The sequence below is a fragment of the Netta rufina genome (assembly GCF_964035555.1).
Source record: "Netta rufina genome assembly, chromosome: 4".
NCBI lineage: Eukaryota > Metazoa > Chordata > Aves > Anseriformes > Anatidae > Netta > Netta rufina.
Window position 1 is genome coordinate 36066611 of NC_140127.1, and position 24953 is coordinate 36091563.

The 24953-nt window shown below is 39.3% G+C and overlaps 1 protein-coding gene across 1 annotated transcript; it reads right to left on the bottom strand.

Annotated features, from left to right (window-relative positions):
• Window positions 1-1534: 1534 nt before the first annotated feature.
• Window positions 1535-24389, bottom strand: USP38 (ubiquitin specific peptidase 38). Its single transcript, XM_084286664.1, has 10 exons — window positions 23577-24389; window positions 22984-23119; window positions 17551-17680; window positions 17209-17310; window positions 14272-14430; window positions 12997-13190; window positions 12251-12344; window positions 11291-11397; window positions 8864-10208; window positions 1535-4364 (listed from the first exon to the last, which is right to left on the bottom strand). Exons 1-10 carry the CDS (start codon window positions 24259-24261, stop codon window positions 4203-4205), a joined length of 3114 nt encoding a protein of 1037 aa, XP_084142790.1. The 5' UTR covers window positions 24262-24389; the 3' UTR covers window positions 1535-4202.
• Between the last annotated feature and the right edge of the window lie 564 nt (window positions 24390-24953).

Genomic DNA, 24953 nt, shown 5'->3' on the forward strand with positions numbered 1-24953 from the left:
TTGTTTTTTCCCTTCAATACTTCCATTCAAGCAGAAGTAAGAGTGAAATGGGAGGGAACATTCACTGTAAAAACAATAGAAAAAGCTATGTGTGGTAATCCAGTGGTGCATTACCTCACAGCTGACGCATGTCATAGCTGGAGCTCAGCTCAAGGCCCTTTAAATCACTTGCTGAAACACCGATACTCACTAGGTTCTGAGGTCCAATTAAGCTTCATGTTTTACAGAAGCCCCAAATAACTTCCCACTATTTTTGGTTCTTAATTGTTACATTTGACCTGACACCTATATGATTTTTGAAGCATTATACTCAAGCTATGAATTTAGTTTAAGGTGTACATAAGACAACGATCTGTAAAAGAAAAAAACATGAAAGCTTTCAAGTTCGTCTATTCCAACCTCTTGTTTATATCATAGATCTTTCCTTCACTCATTGAAGAAGTGCAATGATTTCATTAATTTTACATTTGATCCCAGCCTACTGAGGCCATCAAGTGCTACAACCCATTACATCCTACTGCAGGCTATTACCAGGGTAATCAATCTTGCATTCAAACCTGAACACATCTCTGGATCACAGGCCTGCCTAGATTCCACTTTCTATTACTTTACTTTTATGCCACATTCCACTTTATCAGAAAGCAAGTACACCCAACATTAAGCACTCAGCCCTTTTTATTGCTACTGTTACGCTGTGCTCCAGTATTCCCTTGGTTTACACTTGCCTCTACTCTGAGCCTTAAAAGCAAGATAAGTAACATCAAGACCAGAATGCCAAAGGAAGAGAAAAGCTCTAGAGGCCTCTGGTTTATTAAGTCTAGTTGCCTACTCTTCAGACACTGCTTTGCATTTAATTTCTTACACAGATATACTTGGCTCTTCCTTCAAAGCAGGTCTCTGCCTGTAAGGCTGTTCCAGAATTAGTCCCAGCAATTAGTAAATTTCTAATCTAAGACTTATTCACACAAAGTTTATACTTGCTTTTGTTCTAACAAACATTTAGCCCATGGTGCTTCTACTCTTCACCTACTATTTGTATAAACAAGTATCCTCACTTCATATACAATTTTTACAGATACAGAGTTAAAAAAAAAAGAAAAAAAAAGAAAATGCTTACCCATAAAATCAAACTTCCAGAGGAATACAGCAGATGAGATATCTAACTTTCCTGAGCAGGCAAACAAGAAGGGAAAAAAAAAAAAAAAAAAAAGGAAGAGCTGTTCTGAAGTTGATTCTTTTAGCTATCCAAATGAAGCTTTTCTCTCCTCATTCGGAATAATGAGATTCACAGATATTGTAATCACTTGTTATGCTGGTGACACTCACAGGAATCCACTACAATGTTCCACACAAAGAACTATAGAAAGTGAACTGCATGGAGGAAAGTTGATACAACTTCACTGACCATTAAAACAAAGACCATAACACAATCTCTTAGTATAAGGAAATATGATTTTTTAAAAGACATACCATCCTTGAGTTTGGTACCATAGTATATCCTTCAAGAAAGGAAACAACAAGAAGTAAGCTTCCGACATAGCATTATGTATTTTGTATCTTTCTACTTAATCAACTTCAACTCAGATGGAAAGCAAATTAAGAACGGAGCCAAAAAGGTCAATAAACAAACCATCCAGCATTCAGTCACAGACAAACTGAAGTACCATATGTACACAGAATGAAAGAACAGTGTCCAGAACATGCAGTGCCATTACTGTAAACAATGAAAATCTGTACAGTTCAAAGTGAGAAATACTCCACTTTCACTAGCTTTATTGAAACCTTTCATATTAAGGTATCCATCTGCCTATGAGGGTTGTCAGGTCAACAAGCAGACTTGCAAATAGGTATTTCGAGTTCAAATTCCATTTGTAAAACCCAAAGTAACTGCATCAACACAAGTCAAGTAAAAAATAAAGGATATTTTCAATTTCAGACATACCATCATTTTACACTTAAGGAGATCCAGCCCTATGGCATTCCTCCAACAAAGTTTCCATATTTAACATCTAAGATAGAATAGGCTAACAAGAGCATAAAAAGCCTTGTAAGAGCTCATGAAATAGATATAGTACAATAGGTATACAAAGTCATACCACACATTTTTTTAGGTGGGATACATAATTAGCATTTTTACTTTGAGAACGTAAAAACAAGATTGACCTTTACAAAAAACTCTGACTTCATATAGAGTAAAAGCACTTGCTCCTGCTTTTAACTTCTAGTGTCTTAAATCAACAGCAGAGACAAAACACTCCCATTGTAACACAAATAGACAGCTTTTTATAGTGTCCTTTCCATAATTTGGAAGAGTAAAGCGTAATTTGCCTGTCATAAGAACATTTTAAAGCCAGAGCCACCTGGCAAAGAAACCCAGAAGGAAATGAAAAACCTCCTTGGACTGAAAGCTACAGAACTGTAAGATGGAGCGCGCTTTCAAGACAACCTCACCCAAACTGAATGAGAACATTCCTCACAATGGTCTCATATCATACCCCATTTCCACAGCTGAATCCCCTGATTCAGAAACCCACAACTGAGGCAGCAATGAAAGCACAGGTCAAAGGTGAGGTACTAAAGTCAAAACAGAGCTTGAAGCCTACTAAAAAAAATTAAGGTGACCTGCTCTAGCCTTCTTGAGCAGTAACATGAACCTACAGCAGAGCAAGTAGCACAGTTTTAGTGATAATATAAAAATAGTTTGCAAGCTAAGATACCTTACTATGGACTAAAATCCAAATATTTGTTATTATATGAACAATTTTTTAAAAAAACTCATTTAATGCTTTTTAAAGGCATTTTCTGAAAAAAAATTATACAGTTAAGCTAACACTTGCCAGGTTTGCATGCTCTTTAAGGATACGCTTTGTCACTTAATATAAAAACACAGCAAAACAGTGCAGAATCTTGTAAAAATACTTTAAATAAATTTACACTTCACTATAAGATTATTCAAGTTAAGAATTAATCACCAGATTCAGTGTAATTCCTTTACTTCCGTTATCCTCATTGCACATTAAAAACAAAGCTTCTGTTTCTGCCAAGACTAACAGAACAAGCCAGCAAACATTGCTCCATAGACAATGCCATTTTGGTCTTCTGCAGACACTTAAAACCTGAACTCACCAGAAATTGCTCTGTAAGCAAAATCAGAAGGCCAAACTCAAAAAGACTCTTAGAAGCACAGATCCTCAGCAAGGATCAATACAGGTAGCCTTCCTGCAATTTCAGAAGTATAGCTCAATAATTATGACCAGCTTAACCAATTAAATTACTAGGTTTAGCCTTTTGAATCAAAAATAATGGAAAAAACTTACTGCATTTCTCACTACCAGATTATTATTATTATTTTTTTTAATTTCTGGAAGCCTAATGGATTTCTAAACCCAGCTTGATTCCTAATACTGGAAAAACTTGACTAACATATTGTCCCTTTTCTGCAGCCTCAGAAAGTTGTTTTCAAGTTACAGTTCTGCAAGGCACATACAGAATCTCATCCTTTCAAATACACAGCAGATATATTCCCTGAAATAATTTTAAAATTCTCAAAAAAATTAGAAACACTACAAAGTTAACTTCTATTTAAAAACATTGTTCCTACAGAACATGCAGTTTTGGAAAACATCTTAGCAAATATTTATATGTTTTTCTTCTTTACATTTATGCTGCAAATATATTTAATATTTTTTTTTAAAGTACTGTAGCATGTCACATCTTAAGTTATTGCCTTCATTATAAGATTGCATCATATTTAGAAATCATAAAGGTATCAGATTTGTTAATAAGGTGGGGTGGGAAACTATGTGCAGTATAACCCATCCAAAGTCATTTCCACATAAAGCAACGCCATCAGAGTCAAAATGAACTTTCCTCGTTCAGTGGATAAGGAAAATAGAAAATGATGTACATGCACTTGTTGAGTTTAACGCAGTGTCATTAAAAACTACTTAAAAATCTCCACTTTGTCTTTTCGGCAAGTGTCTCTTACCATAAAAGCAACTGAATTTTTAAGAGGTAGTTTTTTTCCATTATGCGCTTATTTATTTCAAATAAAACACAAGCAAAAAAACCCCAACATTTGCTTTTGAACAACAATCAAGTCTCAAAACTTGGTACAATATATGACAATGTTCCAAAGTTCTAATTGTCCTCAGCATTACCGGGTTGCTTTGGAACCAGTGTATTCCAGGTCGTCTTCGTAGTCAAAAGACTAATCTACCAACAGTACTGAACCCACCCCCTCCTCCTCCACCTGCTGGTCCACAGCTTCCTGGGGGATCGTTGTCATCAAATCCATTGGGGCGGAAAGAGCACGAGGCTGAGGCAGCTTGAAGTGCTTGTGTTCGAGCACTAAGCTCTTGCTCCTGAAATGAAAGAAAACAGACCATTAAAAAAATCCTAGAGTCATTTAATTTCTAGTAAATTAGTAAAAACAGCTTTAAAGGCAACATTTGCTAGCTTCTTAACTCCAAAGGCTCAACAGTTACCTTGTTGAAATCCAAGTTTAAGGCAACATCCACAGCCATTCCCAGAGGCATAATTTTGCTGAACATGATTACGTGTATGTGATTCATAATTAAATCCACTTAAATTTAAGCTCGAAACATTGTGAAGTTATATGGGATGCTTCTAAAAAGGTTAGACTGCTGATCAAAAGCTAACAAAACATCCAATTCGTATACACTTCCCATGAATTTTCATCCCAGAATTTTTAGGATGCCCTTGATCTCTGTTGCCAAACTGAAATGCAGAACTTTTACACCAATGTTATTTATTTTAAGCCCACAATTTCATTCCACTTTATCAATGGCATGAATGAGCAACATAATCAGATAAAATGCAACAAGTCCAACAAGCATTTCATTTCCATGCAGTGTAGACTTTTAACTTGCAACAGTTACTGTGATGCTAACCCTGTGTTAACATGAGTAGGTCTTCACAACTCTCAAATACTCCAGAAAACAAATGAGAATAAGCTGCAGGAACACACAAGGAAGAAGTACCTGCATGAGAAGCAAAGGTAACAAAGCATAGCTTCCTGCCAGCTTGTTTTACAGGCGTACACATCCTCCTATTAGACATCTCAGGAGCCATGAAGGAGCACAGGCTCTTCCCTCAGAGATACCATACATTTTCTCTCTCCAGCTCGTTTCACAAACCTTGCAGTAGCTTGTGCTTAAGTATCCCTTTCTCAAATTGGCCAAAAGCCTCAGAAGTCCAGGGAGGGAAGTCAGGGTTGGGTTCTTGAACACCAACAATAAAGATGTAAAGTAAAAGCTCTATTTATTTCAGAAGCAAGAAGAGAGCATTTAGGTGCTAATGATCACACTGGCAGCCTTCACGTGACAGCTGGTCACTGCACACCACTATCTCCAGGCAACAGCAAGGAATTTTCACAGGATTTTCAGAACCACAATGATCACCTTCAGTTGTTCCTTTTCTTCTCCACCACCTCCTGGTGAAAGCAAGGAATGGAGCCAAAAACCTAAGACTGTTACATTACCATGAAGGTGCTGAATAGATTTGTCCATGCAAATCCCTAAGTGCTACAAATAACATGTATAGATCTAAACTGTGGGACAGTTGACTGTCCTCTTATAAAAACATAGTCTAAGTATTAAACTATTTTGCAGTACTGAAAAGAATACTGATTTCCAAAACCATATAAAAGACTTTTAAAAAACTGTCAAATCAGATATGCTGACCACTGTATAATACTGTCTTTCAAGGACAGTCTCCAACAGTATGTGGATTCTTATGCATCTGTTAACTATAACACAGAAAAACTACTTAATACCTAGGGAATACAAAACTTACTTTTTGTACCAGAAACCAACAGGAATTTTGATTTAAGTAGCAGGACTTGTGTAAATTCCCTCGTTAGCTGAAAAATGCTGTTTAACTTAGGACAGAATGTCTCCTCAAAGCCTAACAGTGGGAAAACTGCTACACTGCACCTTGGCTGTTTTTTCTTTTTTGCTTAGTTGTTTGTAACATCTTTGTTTTAATGCAGCAAGGAACCAAACCAAAAAAGGAGTTCTCCTTACTCCCTCCTCCACTTTTGTCCCTCCAGACAACTCTTCACACTTCTTAAAACAAGGTAGTTGAGTTTTACTTGGCAAACTGGATTAAAGAAGAACATAAGCATCAGAAATAGGTCTGCAGATTACCTGATAGTAAATAAAGCTTTTATTTTCAGCTACAAATTTCAAAACATCTTAAATTTAAGTGTTTTTTTTTTTTTTTTTTTGTCAGATTCAGCTACAGAGTCATTTCCTTTTCTGCAGTTACTAGGTTGTTATTTCACGCTTATTTTGTATTAGGCACCTTTCACAACACAGATCACAGCAATCTATTACGAGACTTCCTTGCAGAGGAGATGAATCTTGTTTTCACTACTACCAGTGGTGACAGTCACTAATAGCAACACCAACATATCTTGCACACGACTTACGTGCAAGGGATGACTCCCAGCTCTGGAGCCCCCCATCACAGCATTGCACTGGGTGCAGAACACAAACAAGTGACAAGCAGAGCTTTCTATCAATTGCTTAAGAGAACATGCAGAAGCAGCCACAATGCACTGAGAATAGGATAAACTTCACTCATGATCTAAATTCTTTGCTAGAGTATATAAAACTGTTTCTTATTATAGACAGAAAGCATCTCTATGCATGCATACACATGAGAAATACAGAGCAGTGATCAAATCACCAATTAAAGCTTCTTGACAGTATTAAGAACTATACCTATCATGACATCCAGTGCTAAAACAACTGATGCCTACTATGTCTAAATGTCTACCAATTTAAGTTCTTTCGTGCTTGATTCATGTTTAATAGTTTGTGCTAAATGAGCCCATCTCTTTCTTCTCAAGGCATATGCTGACTTAATTATCAGCCTGTATTGGCTGTTCTAGTATAGCAAACACCACTACAATTTCCACAAGAAATATCCTTGTTTCCATACAAAGCAAATGCTTCATGTTTTTAGACCAATTACATTTCTTTACTGAAAAAAGACACCAACCAGTTAAGCAAATCTCAATAGTCACCATAGTTCTGTGGACTGAGAACAACACAAATCATTCCTCTCCTCCCCCCAAAAACCTTTCACTTGTTCTCAGAAAGCAATTTTTAACTTGTTTTAATTGGAGTGGGAGCTACTCATACTGCAGGTTATGATATTTGAAATGAAAATACTTTAGTTTATCTTGTGGTCAGCTGGTATGCAATAATAAAACTAAAGCACTACGGTAGAGGATTTTTTTTTTTTTTTAAATCACCTCGTTTCAAAAAAAGTGAAGGCTTCCTCAATAGCGAAGTCTATTCTTCACATAATACTTGTTTGGAACTCCAAACACTGAAATTAGACTTCTCAAAAGTACAATAACCTAATTCAAAAGATCACAACACTAGACCTAATTTGATAAAGTAAAGTACTAAGCATTTTTAACAGTCTCATTTAAACTGAGAAAAGAACAGGATCTCAACACCTAAGAAGCTAATATGTAAGAATTCAGCATTTCAATGTGTGTAGAAGACTAAATTTTAAGAAGTAACAATAAACACCATATATGTGAAAAATATCAACCTTTTTTCATTTTAAGGACACGTGAGTTTTAAGGGAAAGGTTTTCAAGACACTAATAGCTTAGAAGTGAAAGCCAACTTACGTGAGAAGATAACAATTCTTTACGTAATTTAAGTGACATTCTCTATGCAGAAAGCTTTAGTCTGAAAGAGTATTCAAAACAACATTTGTGTGTCTGTCAAGTGACTAAGCCTTACAAAGTCACACCGATTTTCCTCCACTTCCAAGTGTACAGCAGTATTCAAAGAGACCAATGTAACTTTTTACTATGTTCCAGAAGTTAACTCAAAATGGTCTTTAAAATATTGACTTAGAGAACCCCATTTAAGTTTTGAGTTTGAAGTTAGCTGCTGAATACCATCATACGTAAGTGGAAAGAAATGAAAGCAATTCTGACCAAAAATATGATTTGGAACTGCTGCTGAAGAAGCTAAGCCTTACGTCACCTTGTATAAGCAAGAAGAGAGACAGCATATAATCAATGATGTTTAGCACACAAATGTTTTAAATAGTCAGAAAACAGCAGAATGGCTAGTGAAGCTTCCAGCTTAATGTTTATCACATACCTGTGACTATTATAAGAAGATTCATTAAAAGATTCTCACAGCAAGATTGATCTGTTCTTTCCCAATTTGAAATTAATGTTTCTAATTTGAGTAGGCCTGTAACTCCCAGGAATAGCTTAACCCAAGGAACACACAATAAAACATTTAATACAAGACAGCCTAAACATAGCAGTGGTGCTCAAAACAAACCACATTTTCATGTGGAGCACAGCGTTTTTAAGTAACAGCAATATAAAATACAGCTACTACAAAAAGGAAGAGTTCCCAGAGAAAAAAAAGCAAAAGGAAAGCAGAACCTAGTCACTAGCACGTGGTCTTCAATTTAATTGTTACAGCATTTGGCAATCAGTTGTACAGATGTCACTTGAAATGACAACACACTTAAGAACAGTGAAGTTAATATACTTCAGCCATTCTTCCAATTTATGAAAGGCAACGCAACTTAGTACTGTTTGACAAGCTCTTCCTGCATATCGTTACAAATGGTTAAAGGACCAGTTCAAACTATTTTCGCTTGTGCTTCATGCCTAATAGAGACAGCTGATCAAGTTCCTAGACAGATTTCATAGTACAGGTCAAGATCGAAGATGGATTTGTGATTTACCAAGTTCACGTATGAGAATACTCTAGAGCTACCTTTTTTCTTTTTATTTTAACTCTTCTTGTGTTAAGGAGACCACTCTTGGCATATTACTTGAAACTTACCTGCAAGTATAATTTGTTATCTTTTGTAATTGCATCCATGAGGTCTTTTTGCAAGGGAGGGTCTCCATTTACCCAGAGTCCATTCGCTGAATTGGTGTTGAAGCCACAGGTGTTATTCTGTTTTTTGTAAAAGAGAACATAAGCAGTGTCCTTTGGAAATCTACTGGTAATTTTCTGGACTGACTGAAATGAGGTAAATGTCACTCTGCTGTCATTGAACAGAAACCATTCTTTTGACATCTCAGTGTCCAGCTCATTTTCTATAACAGTACAAGGACTCTCCTCTGCCAACAACTTATTTTGAGGGCAAACTAAAGAGAGAGCTTTAGACTGATGACGCAGTCCTGAAGGCCCTGAACTAGTAACATTTCTAGCATACGAATAGTAATGTCCACTTTCAGAGGATACGCCAGAGTGTACCACCACAGAGCTTAGGGTGTAGGGCACCAGCTGTGGACAGGACACTTCATCAGCACCAGAGGGCTTAAGTTTTTTAGCAAGATTTTCTCCAGTATCAGAAACCTCAACATCAACAGACCAACCTCCTGAAACTACAGGTAGAGGCGATGTTGCTGTTTTGACTGGCAGTTCCAGAACAAGTGGCAGAGAAACATTGTCCAAGATCTTACGTCTTATGTGACACTTTGGATCATATGAAAATCTCAGAAGTGTGAGAATGAGGTATTCAGGTTCCTCAATGATTTGCATAGTTTTCTCAGCATTCTGTAGAGAGGCACACTTTTCACAATAATATTTATTGTCTCCACTGAGGATCTCAGGTGCCAGAAAATAATTCAGTAAGTCTGTAACTGATGGGGTATTTTTCCCTACTAGCCTCTGAGACATGTCCCTGTTCTCTTGACCTTTGTTGAGTTCAGAATTGGTCTCAGAGTTCGGCTCAGCAGATAAATCTTTTGTGGTTCCTTCATTTGTAACTGCATCGCATCCACCATTTATTTCCACGCTATTGAGAGGCGTTTCTCCAGCAGGAATAGTTGCTGAAGTACTTGTTTCCACCCCACAGTCATCTTTCATTTCAGAACAGTCCACACATTTTGAACCAACATTCTCCAAGGATGCTGGAGGACAGAAAGCCAGGGAGAGATCTGTGAAAGCTTCTTCCTTTTGAGATGTGCTTTTGCAGTTCAAACAGCATATAGTAGTCTTCAGTTTTCCTCCAAACATTTTCTCTATGAGAGTTCTTTCTTCACTTCCCAAACAAGGTGCTTCAGCAAATACCTGTGCTTTATGGACAGTTTCTTGTGTCTGGGACTCGTCATTCTTCCTACTTTCAGGAGCCTTCACTGAAGACAATGCTTTCAGAGTTTTCTCTTCTTCATGCAGCCTGAAGGCAAAAAAAAAAGTACAAGTAGTGGTACTGTTTTTCAAAGAAACACAGCTGCAACATCTGAGACTTCTTTTCAAGCTATGCTAAAAAAATCAATGGTCAAGTGAATAGAAACCTCGTACATTAAAAAAACTGTTACCATTCATATAAGTGAGCCAAACCACACAGTTCAGTACTATCCAGTAGACTATTAAGTGAACTATAAAGCGAAAGCATAAGGATTTTTATGCAAATTTTATATGTAACTGAACACAATGAATGCACTGCGAGAACCAGTATGCATTTATTAAAAACGTTGCTTACTAGTTTACCATCCTATATCAAGTCTCCATTGGACTTGTTCATGCCAGGTTTTGTAAAAGAAAGAAGTAGCTACTTTATATTGTGCCAGACTACTTCCAAGGAAAAGAGAAGGTCAAGATCTCGCACCCAAGAAAGTCAGAAACTGTAGTAAAAGTAACCTAACACAGGGAAAAAAGGACACTTTGCCAACTGAAATAAAATTCTCCAAAAGCAGCATGTGTCTAAGCATATTGCTTAAGCCAAAACTCAGTAAAAATACTTAGCATGCTGAAATTAAGTAAGCTTACAAATAAATTGTGGGTTTTATCTGTGTCACAATTAATTAACTTGTTTATAAACAACTAGTTATAAAGGCATGTACATCTCTTCATTACTTATCTAACCTATATGAAATATAGCTGCCTACACTAAGATGAAATTCCAGATCTGTGACTAAACAGCTTTCAGCGACCACATGAATTTTACAATGGGATCACAGCTAACCTAAGTCACACCCAAGTTTAAGCTCATGTTTAAAAAAAAAAAAATCACCACCACCAACACAACCTGCTTTAGATGATGCGGACAAAAGACTGTATTTGGACTTTACCGTGGATCAAACTCAAGAAAAAAAGTTTTTCAGAGATTATTTATGACACACACAGTCAGGGGACAAACCCAAAATACCTGATTTTCACTCATGCAATTGCACTATTAGACGACTGCTCCTAATAAGAAGCTCAGCATTATGTGAGAGGGCTGCAGATTTCTACTCATTAATGGCGCGATAACTGTACCTGTCTAGAAGGAACCGGAGATATTCTGAGCAATCCTGCTGGGATCGAGGAGTGAACCATGGTGGCCTGGAAGCCTCAAAGAAAATTCTAGGAGCATATGCCTCCCTCTGTTAGCGTATGAAATAGACAGACAATGATAAATTAGAACTGAAACATTTTGTTAAATCATTTTGATACAAACAGCTGGACTCTGAACCACTTCATGCTGAAAGAATTGTGTGAAACACGGTACATTTACACATCTAAACAATTTAATCATAGGAGGAGAAAAACAAGTATTAACCCTTAATTTTGTAGCAATCACCGCTAGTACAGAAAAAAGTAGTGGTTCCTGCAAATATTCTACGTGTAGGGAGCATAAGCCAGGCATTAAGTCTAAGAGCAAGTTAATGTTCTTGCTGGCAAGCTTGAAAAAGACATACTTCAGAAGCACACCAATATTTGATTAGTATCAATTTATTTTTAAGGTGATCCATCCTCATGACGTTTGCAAAAAGTTGGTTGGTATTAATCAGTGTCTTTTGTCTTCCTATTACTAGGAAAATACTTCAGTGTTTCATTTAATAAAGGTCAAATCAGAAGTTGAACGACATTAAAATTTAACGTAGAAATCACTACAGAACTTCATCCCATGAAGTTGCATAAAATCAACTGGTGTATCAATTCAGGTCTTATTTTTTTTTTTCCTGTTTTGCCTTCTGAAAGAAAACACATTACTATCCATCCATAAAAACAGAAATGATTTTGTCATTTGGTTGTTCATAAGTGAGTGTTCCACTTACAAAATAGATTACTCTAATTCCATTAATGTCATCTAAACATTTGGAGGCAGATTCATTCCCCTACAAATGCACCGCATTTTATATTTAAGGTACTGTAGTGTACTCCCATGGCGTGATGCCACTTCCTAAATTTTGGTATACAAATCTGAGCTTAAAAAAAGATCCAAAGCTGTCATACCTGGGTATGGGCCAAGAATGCAAAAAGATGCTGCAATTTTCTCATTAGTGAATTACACCCATTTAGATTCAGAGATAAAACATGTCTTCTGAAACTGAAATAAGAAATAGATGTTAATTTCCCTCGTAGCTTTCTAACAGCAATGCAGGCATCATTCCATCTCAGATTACTTCAGTTTGAAAGACAGCAAGACATAGAACACTTGAGCACTTTCCCTTCAATCCCTGGATTCTGCTCTAGTGCAGAAGTGTATAACTACTGTACAGCAGGAGCTCATCGTACAACGTGATTTCTCCAAATATTTAAGTGTGTAAGATAGGACACCCCAACACCCTCCTCCCCCCCCCCCCCCCCCCAACAGCTTCCAGATTGTCACAAAAGCATCACCATACAATTTTTAAAATATTAACAAGAGCAAAGAACAGGTGATTTGTCCAGGACCTGGAAGACAGACACTGAAGTCCCATTTTAGACACTGGAAAGACACATTGAGTCACTGTTAAAATGCTTTTGTTAGTTCAATGCATATACATTTTTGACAATGAACAGAAAACATCAGGATTTTTAACAGCTGAAATTGCAGTTCCACAGAGATGGATTTTAGAAAAGCAACCAGCATCTAAGTGCAAAGAAAGACACCCAGCCCTGGGCAGCTGACTAACTCAGGACATGTTTATATTCAATGAAAGGCAAGAAAACTGCAACAGTCAACTTGCAATGAAAAGAGCCGGTAAAAAAGGGCTTACTCTGTAGCCATAAAAAGTGCCTGAATAACACTGTTCATGTAGCAAGTATTTCCCAGATTAATTAGACCGGTCTTCCCAGTTTCAGATTTTCCAGAAAGTCTAGATAAACAAGACGGCAAAGAACTGGATTGAGAAGTCCAGGCACTCTGACTGAGAATCAACTTAATCTTCTCTTCACTGGGTTTGGGCATATCCTACAAAAGAAACAAACCGTTTTAATAGACTTGTATATTTGCTTTTATAATAGATATAAGATACTGCCGGATGGCAGTACCTTCCCTTACTCCTGACTTCTCCTTCAGCCTTTTGCCACCCCTGCTAGCCTCGTACATACATACTGCTATTGCCTTTGAAGATACTGACAGCACAAATGACTGGCAAGTCAAAAGTTAATAAAGTGTCCTATTACAAACAACAACATCCTTGAATCCTCTTCTTCAGGGCTTTTTTTGTCAACTAGCAAGTGACACGAATAAGGGGCTGGTAAACATCTTGGATCTGCATACACACATAATCTTTCCTACCCCTCAAAACTACTTTGCAAATTCCATGCATTAATAGAACCTCAAAACATTCATAACCTTTTCTGGAGATACATTCCTGCTGTCTAATCCGAAAAAAAAAAAAGAATAAAAACTCCAAAATACTTGAAGTGAAGTTGATAGGGGGCTTTTTAGTCTTCAAAACATTTCAGTGAAATACCACTGTTATAAAATCAGGCAGTAACCCCCTACTTTATGAGTTTCTATTAAGTAATGAAAAGTATCTATTAGGTAAATTAAATATTGTCTCAAAAAAGCAGACCTTGGCTTTGAAACAGTGTAGGCCAGTATCCTTTACCCACAGAGGCATGCAATACTGACTGCACTACTAAGATGTAGTGTTTACATGGTGTTTTGGAGAAAGTCAGTGAATTATAGCATTCTAAGTACTCCTCAAAGTGAACTTATATTTGGATAGTTACAGTTTCTAGTTTGAGTTGAAACGCAATGTCTAGAATAGACTTTGCAAAGACACTGTTAGGTACATGAGGCTGAAGGAATTAGGTTGTGTTTTTAATAAAGGCTCTAATTACAGACTCTTCGTAAAGGCTGTTATAATCATCTCGTGGACAATCAGAACTTTATTTCAAATAGTTAGAATCAACAACAGATTATGTGGTTAACTCATAGTTCCTAGTGGATGTTCTAAACAATATAGATCTGTCAGATTAGAGCTTTCATGTTTGGGAAAACAAAACAGAAACATCCCGCCACCTTTGCATTCCTAATATACCTTAATAGCTTCCAGAATGGGTTCATAGAGCTCTGGAAAACCTGAATAATGATACATCATACAGTGTATCAACTCAGTCAACTGCATCAAAAATGCTGTACTGGAAGGTAAACCATCACTTTTGAAGGAGTGAACCAAGCTGACCACGTGTGGCACAACCTAAAGGAGGGAAAAGAAAGAATTAAACAGCAATTCAATTTTCAAATTTTGTTCTACAGACAACTTCACTGTTTCCACACCCTAAATAGCAGGGAACGTTTTGTTCTTAAGGTAACAAGCGATTGAGAAACAGTGACCAGAAAAACACATGCATTATTCTTCACCCATGACAATTTTCAAACAGCACAATTAATCGTTTAGTGCTGTCTTGCCCTCATACACCAAGTTTTAGAACTTCATGAACTCAGAACATGCATGTCAAGTTTTTAAATAGTCGTATGTTCAAAGCACTCATTTTATTAGTGATAGTAGAGCAAACATTTTGCTTTTGTGCCACCACTAACAGCTCACTATCCTGTCCTAGTTTCATATGTAGTTTTTAAAACAAAATATCTCAATTTTTCTTTAACAGAATCTAATCTTAGTATCTGAAGCAGGTAAGGCATTGGTCTGATTTTATTTTAAAAGATGGAAACTGGTTTGCAGCTCCACCTAGTGATAGAGCTTGGCTCAAACCAAGATAATTTATCACAAGCAAAAAAAATAGCATCAGAATAGTAACCTATTTGGGAATTAGTTTAAATCCATTACTGCTTTAAATTCATTATAAAAACAACATTTAGTCTAACTCTTTCCCCTTCTTCAACACAGTTCTGTCTGTATTTTTAATGTGAAAAGTCTTATTCGTTCATCTTAAAACATAACAAGTAAAAAGTTACTTCAGTGTGGGCCCTAGACTTAAGGGCTTATCCAAACTTAATCTGGGACTTAACTGAAATATTTTTGACACTTTGTTTCTAAGTGATCAAATGGATCAACTGTGGCAAAAACGGATGCAATCATTTCACATCATGCTAAAACTGTTCTGCATTAAAGACAGAAAGTATACAAAAGTAAGAAGGCCATTTTAGGCAAGTACATAAGTTACATGAACCAGTATACTTGAAAACACCAAACTGAGAGGAGCCAGGTGCAAAATACTCATTTGCCACGTTCTCAAATACCAGTTGTTCTGTATGTATAAATATTTTTGTATCTCAGAAACAAACTCCACTCTTCCTACAAGCAAGATATCTACTCTTTGAAAACAAAAATACCAAGATAAATTGTTGTATGAATCATATAGTCACCAGTGAAAGCTGCAATTAAAAGTTTCGCATTTTACAAACGCACGTACACAGCAGTGACTAAGTGTCAACTTCCAAGAATGAGATTTGCATAAATAAAACCCAAGATGTGATAATTTTGTACAGACAAGCCATGTGGGAAGAACAGAATGTACAAGTCCAAAGGTCTAATTGAGAATCAAAATCTTGCTTCTGGCACACTGCATAATAGTCAAAGTTACACCTGGAATATATACAGAAGCATCACTTTTGGCTGAAGTTGAACTAAAGTGTCACACACCTGTAAAAACTGTGGTTGAATTCCATATTTTAAGTACAAGAGAACATTCTTCAAGGACTTCAAAAGCAAGTCATTCAGGTAATGATGCTCAAAAAGAGCAAAGAGCAACATTAACTCAGATACACTGCAAAGTACATTCAGCAGCCCTTATGAAATGTTTATTTAACCACTTCACTTCGAGATAATTTTAAAATAGTGAACAAGTAGTTTAAATGCAGGAGAATATGACAGGATACTGAATGACAGTAGTGTATCACAACTGCAAGTGAAAAAGGTTGTTTCAAAATGAGAGAAAATGGCAATGGTCAAGTGCTGAAGACATATGCAGCATTGCCTAAGCATATTACAAAGTACTAGTTTTCCCTGTAATTCTAGAAATAGGTATTTTGCTTTAACTGTCTTTTATTTTACATTTTTCACATGGATGTTTTGTCTCTCAAGAACAAAGAAAAGCAGGATAGCAACTACATGAAATATTTGTTTTTGAGCACATTCAAAGCAACTTGTCTATTTAATTTGTCGCTCAGTTTTCTATCATACATCCAGAGTAGGGCAGGAGAACGAGTTGAAATTTTTTTTTTTTTTTAATAACAGAAGTTTAACAGGCATTAAGACAATTACTCTGACACTAATGAAAGCAAAGCATTTGAGTTCACTTCAAGCCTAAGAGCCCTGGGGACAGCTTAAAGGAACTGCGTACCATGATATTATTATAGTCAAGTCTGAAAGACCTATATTTCACTTAAAAGTAACTTCCAGCTAGGCACTGAACTTGATGTGAGGGAAGGTGTTATACATCTTGCTATGAATCTAAGCAGTAATTGCCATAACCTAATACCTATTGCTTTAACTGGTGAGTTGTATTTTGGAAAATGCATTAAAAATAGCGCCTTTCAGTTTGCAGACATGTATGTCACAACCACATAACTTCCTTAAACTGAACTATTTGCTCTTGCACATCTGTCCAGGGCAACTAGACCATATATAGCAGGAAATATAACTGGTTGTCTGTTTTCTCTAAACAGTTGTATCTGAAAGACCAACCCACAGCCCAACTTGACCTGTAGACTTCACAACATGTAAAACGTCATTCTTGAAGTACGTGGTCAAAGACAGAATGTGGTCCCCAGATGCTACTGCCAGAAACCTGTACATACCAGGAAGAACAAAGCATCGTTTCCAGTTACAGATTGAGTTGCTGAACCTGGCAGCTAGAAAGCCTAGTAGCCTGTAACCCACAGAAATCTGATTCTGGAACCTTGAAACAAAGATGAAATCCGAGCACTTGAATTCTGTTTCTCTTTCCCAATTTAAAAAGCCCATATGAATTACATTTCAAAACAACTTAAAGTCATTTAATCTGTAACTTACCAAATGAAAAGCTTCTGGAGAATGTTGGAAACTAAGTAACATGTGGGAAAGGACAGCAAGGGCACCAGGCCTCACCAGAGGAAACCAAAGTCGATTAAATACCTAAAAAGCAAAACATTTATTTTCAGTAAATCTAGAAAGTGAAATTCTAGTAAAAATGTAAACAGACTTCCAAACCCTCAACCATTTGAAACAAAGTTACATGTAACTGTAAGCTACAAGTTCACACCATCTATGCAGGACAATAAAAAGAGTATATGCAACAGCTATGCAACTGTCTTGTTGTTGCTTGTGTTACCAACTCCTTCCCCCCTCCTTCAGTTTTGTTCTTTTCCAACATACCAACTCAATCTTCAGCAGAGTGACATCGATAAGGATAGTAAATTTCTGGACTGCAGCTAGTCCTTTCAGCAGTGCAATCACCCAAGTTTCTACATGCTGAGCCAGAGGCCAAGACAACCAGTCAATCATCCTGAAAGATAAAACTGATTTAGTAAAATATACCAACAAAACAAACATGCCACTTGATTCTGACCTCATCAAAAACATTCTATACAGACACACTCACAAGAAATAATGGAAGGGTATTAGGCAGTCATAAGAATTTGTTTCATTTCTACGAATTTATTGCTGTATTATCAGCTATTGAATACAATAAATAGATAATTAAAATAGATTAAGATAAATTTAAGTATTACATATTCTTTGTATTCAAAAAAATGAACTCAGTTTTTACAGATGTAAATTTTTTATTTGTGCCAGAAACAATTGAAGATGATAAAGTGCCTGCAATTGGCAACATGCCCTCCTACAGCATTTACCACACAAACCAGAAAAAAGACTACTACGTTTAAAAAGGCAAAGTCTAGTAACGTAAAGCACTGTAGCTGTTACAAAAACCTTATAATAGCTATCAGTAGCCTATGGTCTACACTTGCTCCAAAAGGAAGAATTTCAATATAGCTAAGAAACAAGGAAGTGTGAAATGAATTCAGCTGTACCTAGGAAATATAATGAAACATATGAAACAAAGGGCTGAAAATAAAGCCCTCCGATCTTTCTAAATTAGCAGACAATTCACACAGGTACTCAAGGCAGACAAGCATGTTATGTGAAGCAAGTCTAAGACACAGATTCTATCATTATCTGTTCTTAAACTGGAAAAGGGCCCTGAGCAACAAGGTCTGACTCTGAAGCAGGCCCCGCTGTGAACAGGATTGGACCAGATGACATCCAAAGGCTGCTTTCCATCTAAAGGAGGCTACAATTCTATTCTATAATTCAATGAAAAAGGCAAGTTACAGGTCTGTTTCTTCGTTTCCACAGAAAAAGCTCTTCAAAGATAAATTCTTTGGGAGTTCAAACTCTAAGCAGAGCTGAACAGATTACACATAACCAGTCTAGCAGTCAGCATCACTACGAATAGGTTCATTTAGCAGGCTCCTAGCCTATTTAACAGAATGAAGAAAACACTGAAAAGACATGGATACTATATGAACGTATCCTGCCACACACTACAGATCCAAGAGGTTTTACATATTACTGTCTCCTGTCATCAGCCAGAAGGAACAAAGAGAATCTAACAGTTTCAAGCAGTCCTATCTTCCCTGTTTTGATTTGCAATGTAGAAGAATGCTAACATGGCACAGCTGCATAGCTTCTCTTGGATAAGAGCTATCTCATAAGCACTACACAGAACAAGAGCACAAGCTGCTTTTCTTTTTTGCTCCAAGTACAAAGTTGCAACAAACCGAGACATAAAATAAACTACTGATGGGAACCAACATCAAATTACATAAGATGTTAGAACTTCTAGAATTTAGTTTCAAGTCAGTTTCAGTCATCTGAAACCCCAATAGATGAATTTTATGGTGAAGAACTGCATGCAAGGCTTTCTAAGAGAATTTATTGACACAAGGAGTCTGAAAATCGTCTGCTGCACATGCCACATGGCTTGTGGTGATGAATCCGAAAGAAAACAATCACATCCTATGGTCTTCCTGGCAAATGAAATGCTCCAAACTGAAATAAGGGTTTCAGTCCTAGGATTGCAAGCTAAGAGTCATGTTGAGCAATACCAGACATGTATTGCAGACATGCTGTATTTTTTTTTTATGGTAATACATCTAGTTTGCAAGTTAGATCTGAAAAACATGTAGCATACAAACATCCCCTAATTCATATATCTTGCAATTAGGAACTACTCATATACATGACATTGGAAGGCTTCTGTAAAGTAATGATTAAGACTGCCTTGTTGTGTTGTTTTTTGTTTAAGAATCAAGTACAGATCTACCTGTATTTCTTCAATATCACTACAAAACACGTGGAGGAAACATGCCAACAATATTCTTTGCTCTGAATTTACACAAAGCTCCCATTTCCTCAGGATGTTATATTCAAATGCTTTTTGTGAGCAGCCTTTTCATATGCTTTATAAAATGAGGAATCCAATCTAGGCCAAAACTCCTTTGGCCTGCAAAGAATTAACCTGCACCTAAAAACAGATCTGTAAGTCCCATAGCATCGTGCTCTTCAGCACCCATCCTTAAATTTGTAGGCTTGGTACTTTTCAACAGGAGCACAAAGACCTGCAAGATCGATTAAAGACTAATGACAACATATTTAATTTTCTTAATTAACTGTTTAGGTAACTGAAGAGTGTTTTGATAGAGCCCTGTTTCAGAACAGTGGTTATAATGTATTCTGACTACCATCCTGCTCATATATGCAGTTTCAGCCACACTTACTCTCAAACGACAAATGAAAGACACTGCTTTTGGGCAAAAGCTGGGGCTCTTTGTGTTTCATCCCAACACTCTGGTCACAAGACTTGCCATGTTGTGTCTTCTCTATTCAGTATAATTAACTATTAAACTATTCACCACTATTACTAATAGGTCAATAGCTACCATTTGAGTATGAGTAACCTTGTGAAGAACAGGCTTATTGTCCATGTAATTGATACACATTCAACTCCCATCCTTACAGTCTGTTTCTGCTTCTAAAAGCAAAGTTGATATTCTTAAGACAAGAAACAAAAGCCAAAAGAGAACACGGGTAAACCTGCAGACATGTTTAGGACTGTCCTTAAGAACAAAATCTGAGATCTGGTAGGTTATGATAGACTCTCAGGTTACTAGATCGTCTCTGCTGCACTTCCTCCATTGCTACTGCATTTTAACGCAAAGGCAGATACTAATATGGGACATGGTGACTGTGCATAAACACAGAAGATGTTTTGTTCGACCAGAATAACATCCTCAAGGCCCTGAGAGATCCTTTTGCCTCATACCACCCTATGATGAACAGGCCTGCTACTCATGTGTGCCTAACCACAACAGTATTTGGTATCTCTGGATAAAATCAAATGTTGATCTCTGCACCCTTAAAAAGTTTTTGGTTTTTTTTTTTTTTTTTTTGCAAAGATATCTTCTTAGCACCACTACCAAAGACTTAGTGTAAATCTCTCACATTTGAAAAAAACAACAGAACTCAAGTTACTTGGCATCTCCCTTCCCACCCCACCCCCCCCAAAAAACAAAAAAAGAATTTTACATCTCTTAAAAGGTCTTACATTTTGACCAATTGGACAAAGGGCCTGGTCATACCTGGAGCATTTTCATTCTAATAAAATTCAGTTTCTTTTAAACGTATTTGGAGCACCATGAAAACAAGAACCATGGTTCTTGTTATGCTTCTGAATGTGGCTAACAAACTTCCTCTGAAACCTCCGAAGTAAACCCTCAAAGGAGTCATACATCCCAGAGGGCACTCAACAACTTCCTGCTTCTCTGCACTGATGCTTCAGGTAAGATTTAATGAGGCAGCTGAGTCAATTATGAACACCTCAATGCCAAAAAACAGCACGCTTTCTTATACTCACCTGCACATAATATAACACTGATTACCCCAACTGAATTTATCTGCTGATTACCCATTATTTACTAATCTGTACTCAATTTTAGACAGGCTATGCAGTGTCACAAAAGTTAACCTTAGGAACCAAGTAAACGGGTCTCTAATATGCAGTCTCAAAGCGCTGGTGACCCTCAACACAGGCTTTGAGATGCCTGGAGTTCTGCACCTCCTGGAAATGATGCAAGCCTGATGACAACATAGCCATTCAGTGCTCCAGAAATTCCAGCAGCATTACCTCCTTTATAAGAGCACCCTTTTAAAGCAGAAGGGACCAAGTAATTAGTGCAAAGGGTAGCCAGAGGTAGAAAACAAAACTGGATACAGCATTGACACAACAGTATCTAAAAAACAACAGTAACAAGGGGTTCCTAAAAAGTCAGTCCTGTGACTGTAGAACGAGACTTTTAAATGTCAAGCATTTGTTCCATGAATAAGGCAAGTAAGATTGCACAGCCCTTTCAAAAGCAAGATGAAAAACAGAGCTACCATTACGAGGCAGCTCTTACTTGATAATAGCAGCTCCTATTATACCCAAAGCTCAGCACTGCCTTACTTCCCTAAGCAGAGGCATACAGAGAAGCCATTCTAGAAGTGCAATTATACAATCCCGTTGTGTTGAAGCAGGTAATAGAATTAAGTATTAAAACTACACAAACATGAAAATTAATCACCAGTATATTACTGGCAAGTTACTAGTACGCACAAAACCTTCTGAATTTCTCAGCTGCGAATTTTAGACTGGGCACGTGCCTTTGGAGAAGTCCGGCCAGTCAAGGTGATTCTTTTAAAGTCTCTAAACACCAGAATTAATATTACGCTTTCAAATGATGTACAACTTCCTAATTTCAAGTGAACACAATGACTATTTTCAGAAACAACCTCAGTATTTCACAAAGATACACGTAAGTACTATACTGTAGGAATCCAAGTATTACGCTACATTCACATGGATGTAGTTTGAAAACAGGATACTTATACGGTATTAAAAGACAATACAAATCTCTAAAAGCTTCCTGTTCAACTGCTTTACTCATTTTTCTGTCTGGGCTCAACAGAAGTTTCCTCCATAGACTTTAGGAAGACAGTAAAGAACGTCAAGGTATTAATTTTTCTCTAGTTGCCACCTCATTATATTAATAGAACTCACATTTCTGAAGATGCTAGCCAAGACAGCAATCTGAATCAATGTTCACAGTATTAGTGACAGGAGGTACACTGTGCAATTGTTTTTATGTCATTGCCATTCCTCCACCATTTTGACAACAGTCAAACTTCTGGAGACTTGAGTAAAGATGTAAACATAGGCTGTCACCTACAAATCCTACTGAAAAGTCATACATATCTAAACCGAAATGAGATCTACTCATTTGTTTCCTCTCTTTACAGATAGAGAATAGAGGAGAGAGACAATCTACACCTCCGAAAAGTGGAAAGGCTAGTCTTCAGAAAACAAGGCCTTATTTCTCAGCTTGACAGTACAACCCATCAAGTTTCCTAGTTTAAGCTGTCTCCCATCAAGTGGGATATCTAAACAGAAAATAGCATTTACTAAACAGAAAATAGCATTTAAAAGCAACACAGCTGGCTTCCTCTTAGTTTCCTTCTATACTTCATTCTGTCCCAGCAAAGTGTGACAAAGAAGACATACTAACAATGGAGGCTTAAACCTTAAACTGAAACCTTGCTGGTAACATCCGTGGTATCAGCAATATAAACAAGTTTAACATACCAAGCAGTATAACTTTGAATGGCATCTTTAAAGTTTCCTCATACCTTTCTTTTTAAACTGAAGAGAGAAGTAACTTTAAAAAGGCCAAGTCAAGAGTGTTCCCCCTTCCCAATAAAATACGGTACCTGCACAGCGCTTGAGTCATGCTTGCATCTTTCACATTTGGATCTGTAGTAAGGCTCATGATGAGTACTGTAATCATCTGTAATGGTATGTGCTGCACAAGACTTGCCAGTGCAACCGAGGGTTCAAATGAAGTATCTGCAATAGTTCAACAGGCCAGATGGTAAGAAACGAGGAGAAATCCCTGCAGGAAAACTACACCTCGTTTTCGCAACAGCTTGACTGCAGCTGTAAAGTTCTGAAACAAGTCTAGCCTAAACCTAACGTTATATTGACACAGGGTAGAACGAGACAAGTTTCAAGGGGTTAAGCACATGAAGAGCACTGAATTACAGCGCCCTTTGTCCATTCAGTACCTGCACAGGACAGCGACAACCTGCCACCTCCCTCCCCCTCTGTGGCTGAGAGGTGCTTTTTGCTGCAAACTGCGGTGCCTCACAACTGTTTGGTGTGCTGGATGTTAACATGGGCCCTGCACAGCTATTTCGCATGGTCCTTTCTCAGCAATCTCTGGCTAGGCATAGTGCCTGCGGCCAGACACCGCATCCTAGCGCTCCCTAGGTGCACGGGGCACCCTCCCGGGCCCGGGGCTCACCGGTGGCCGAGATGACGGCGAAGAGCTCCTGCAGGGAGGGCAGCAGCGTGTCGGGCTCGGCCTTCCAGACGCTGCGCAGCAGCCCGCTCACCTGCGTCACCTGCGAGACGTAGAGGCGCAGCTCGGCCTCCCGGCTGCCCTGGCTCTGGAAGTGGGCGATGCTGCGCACCAGCTGCTGGCAGAAGGCGAGCGAGAGCTTCCTGCCGCGGGGCAGGCACTGCGGGAAGTCGCCCAGCAGCTGGCACAGGCGGGCGCAGAGCGGCGGCGCCGGCCGCTCGCACACCAGGCGCAGCGCCTCCACCTGCAGCAGCTCGAAGAGCTCCAGCACCGACGGGCAGCTCATGATCAGGCGCAGCCCGGCCTGGATGTAGTCCAGGATGGCCGGGTCGCGGTTGCTCAGCTCGCCGTAGCCGCGCTGCAGGAGGCCGAGGACGAGCCCGCGGTCGAAGAACGCCTCGAACTCGGCGCGGTGGTACCGGCCGTAGGCCTCCAGCACCTGCCGGCCCACCTGCCGCTGGAAGCGGTCGGGGCCCTGCAGCACCAGCCGGGTGCCCAGCGCGAACATGGCGCGGCACTGCGCCCGGCTCAGCGGCGTCTCGGCCAGCTCCACCACCCGCTGCACGATCACCCGCTTCAGCGGCAGCGGGTGCGCCGAGCTCACCAGCCCCTCCAGGATCTTGTCCATGGCGGACGCCGCCAACGCATCGGCCGAGAGGCGGCGGCGGCGGCGGGCGGGCGGGAGGACCGGCTCGGCACCGGGCCTCGGCGGGGGCCGCCGCCGCCGCCTCCCCGCGGCCCTGCCGCCGCCCCGCCGCGCTATGCCGCCCCCCCGGCGGCCCCTCCCCGCCCCCGGCCCCCTTCAGGCGCCGCGGCCCCAACGGACGCCGCCGAACGCTGCCCCCCGCCCCCCCTCCCTGCCTCCCTCCCTCCGACCCGGAAGCGGCGCGGCGCAAACGGGAAGCGGCGGCGGCGGCAGCAGCGGCAGGACGCGGCGCAAAGGCCGTTGCCGCCCCGCCCCGCCCCCCCCGCCGCACCGGCCAATGGCGGGCGGCGGGCGGCAGGGGGCGGGGCCGCGCGGCGGGAGGGGCGGGGCCGCGCGGCGGCGGGGGCGGCCGTGATGGCGGTCGGGGGCGGGGCTTCAGGGGGGGCGGGTAATGGCGGCGCCGGTGTTATGGCGGTCGTTAGGCTGAGGGGAGCTCGGGGCTGTTGTGGGAGCGGAGCGGAGGGGAAGGGAGCGCTCCGCTGCCTCAGAGAAACACCAGCACAAAGCCTTAAGTGCTGCAGATGTCAAAAACACAAAGCATCGAGTCAGGAAATTCAGAGTTAACTTAAAGATCGACTACACCGTTTATAAAACACTCCAAACGTGACCTTAAA

Coding starts and splice junctions, on each gene's coding strand:
- USP38 (XM_084286664.1), bottom strand. CDS start 24,261: ATGGACAAGATCCTGGAGGGGCTGGTGAGCTCGGCGCACCCGCTGCCG. Junction 23,120..23,576: donor CGCCGTCATCTCGGCCACCG/GTGAGCCCCGGG, acceptor GAACTATTGCAG/ATACTTCATTTGAACCCTCG. Junction 13,191..14,271: donor CCATTCTGGAAGCTATTAAG/GTATATTAGGAA, acceptor TTTCTTTTGTAG/GATATGCCCAAACCCAGTGA.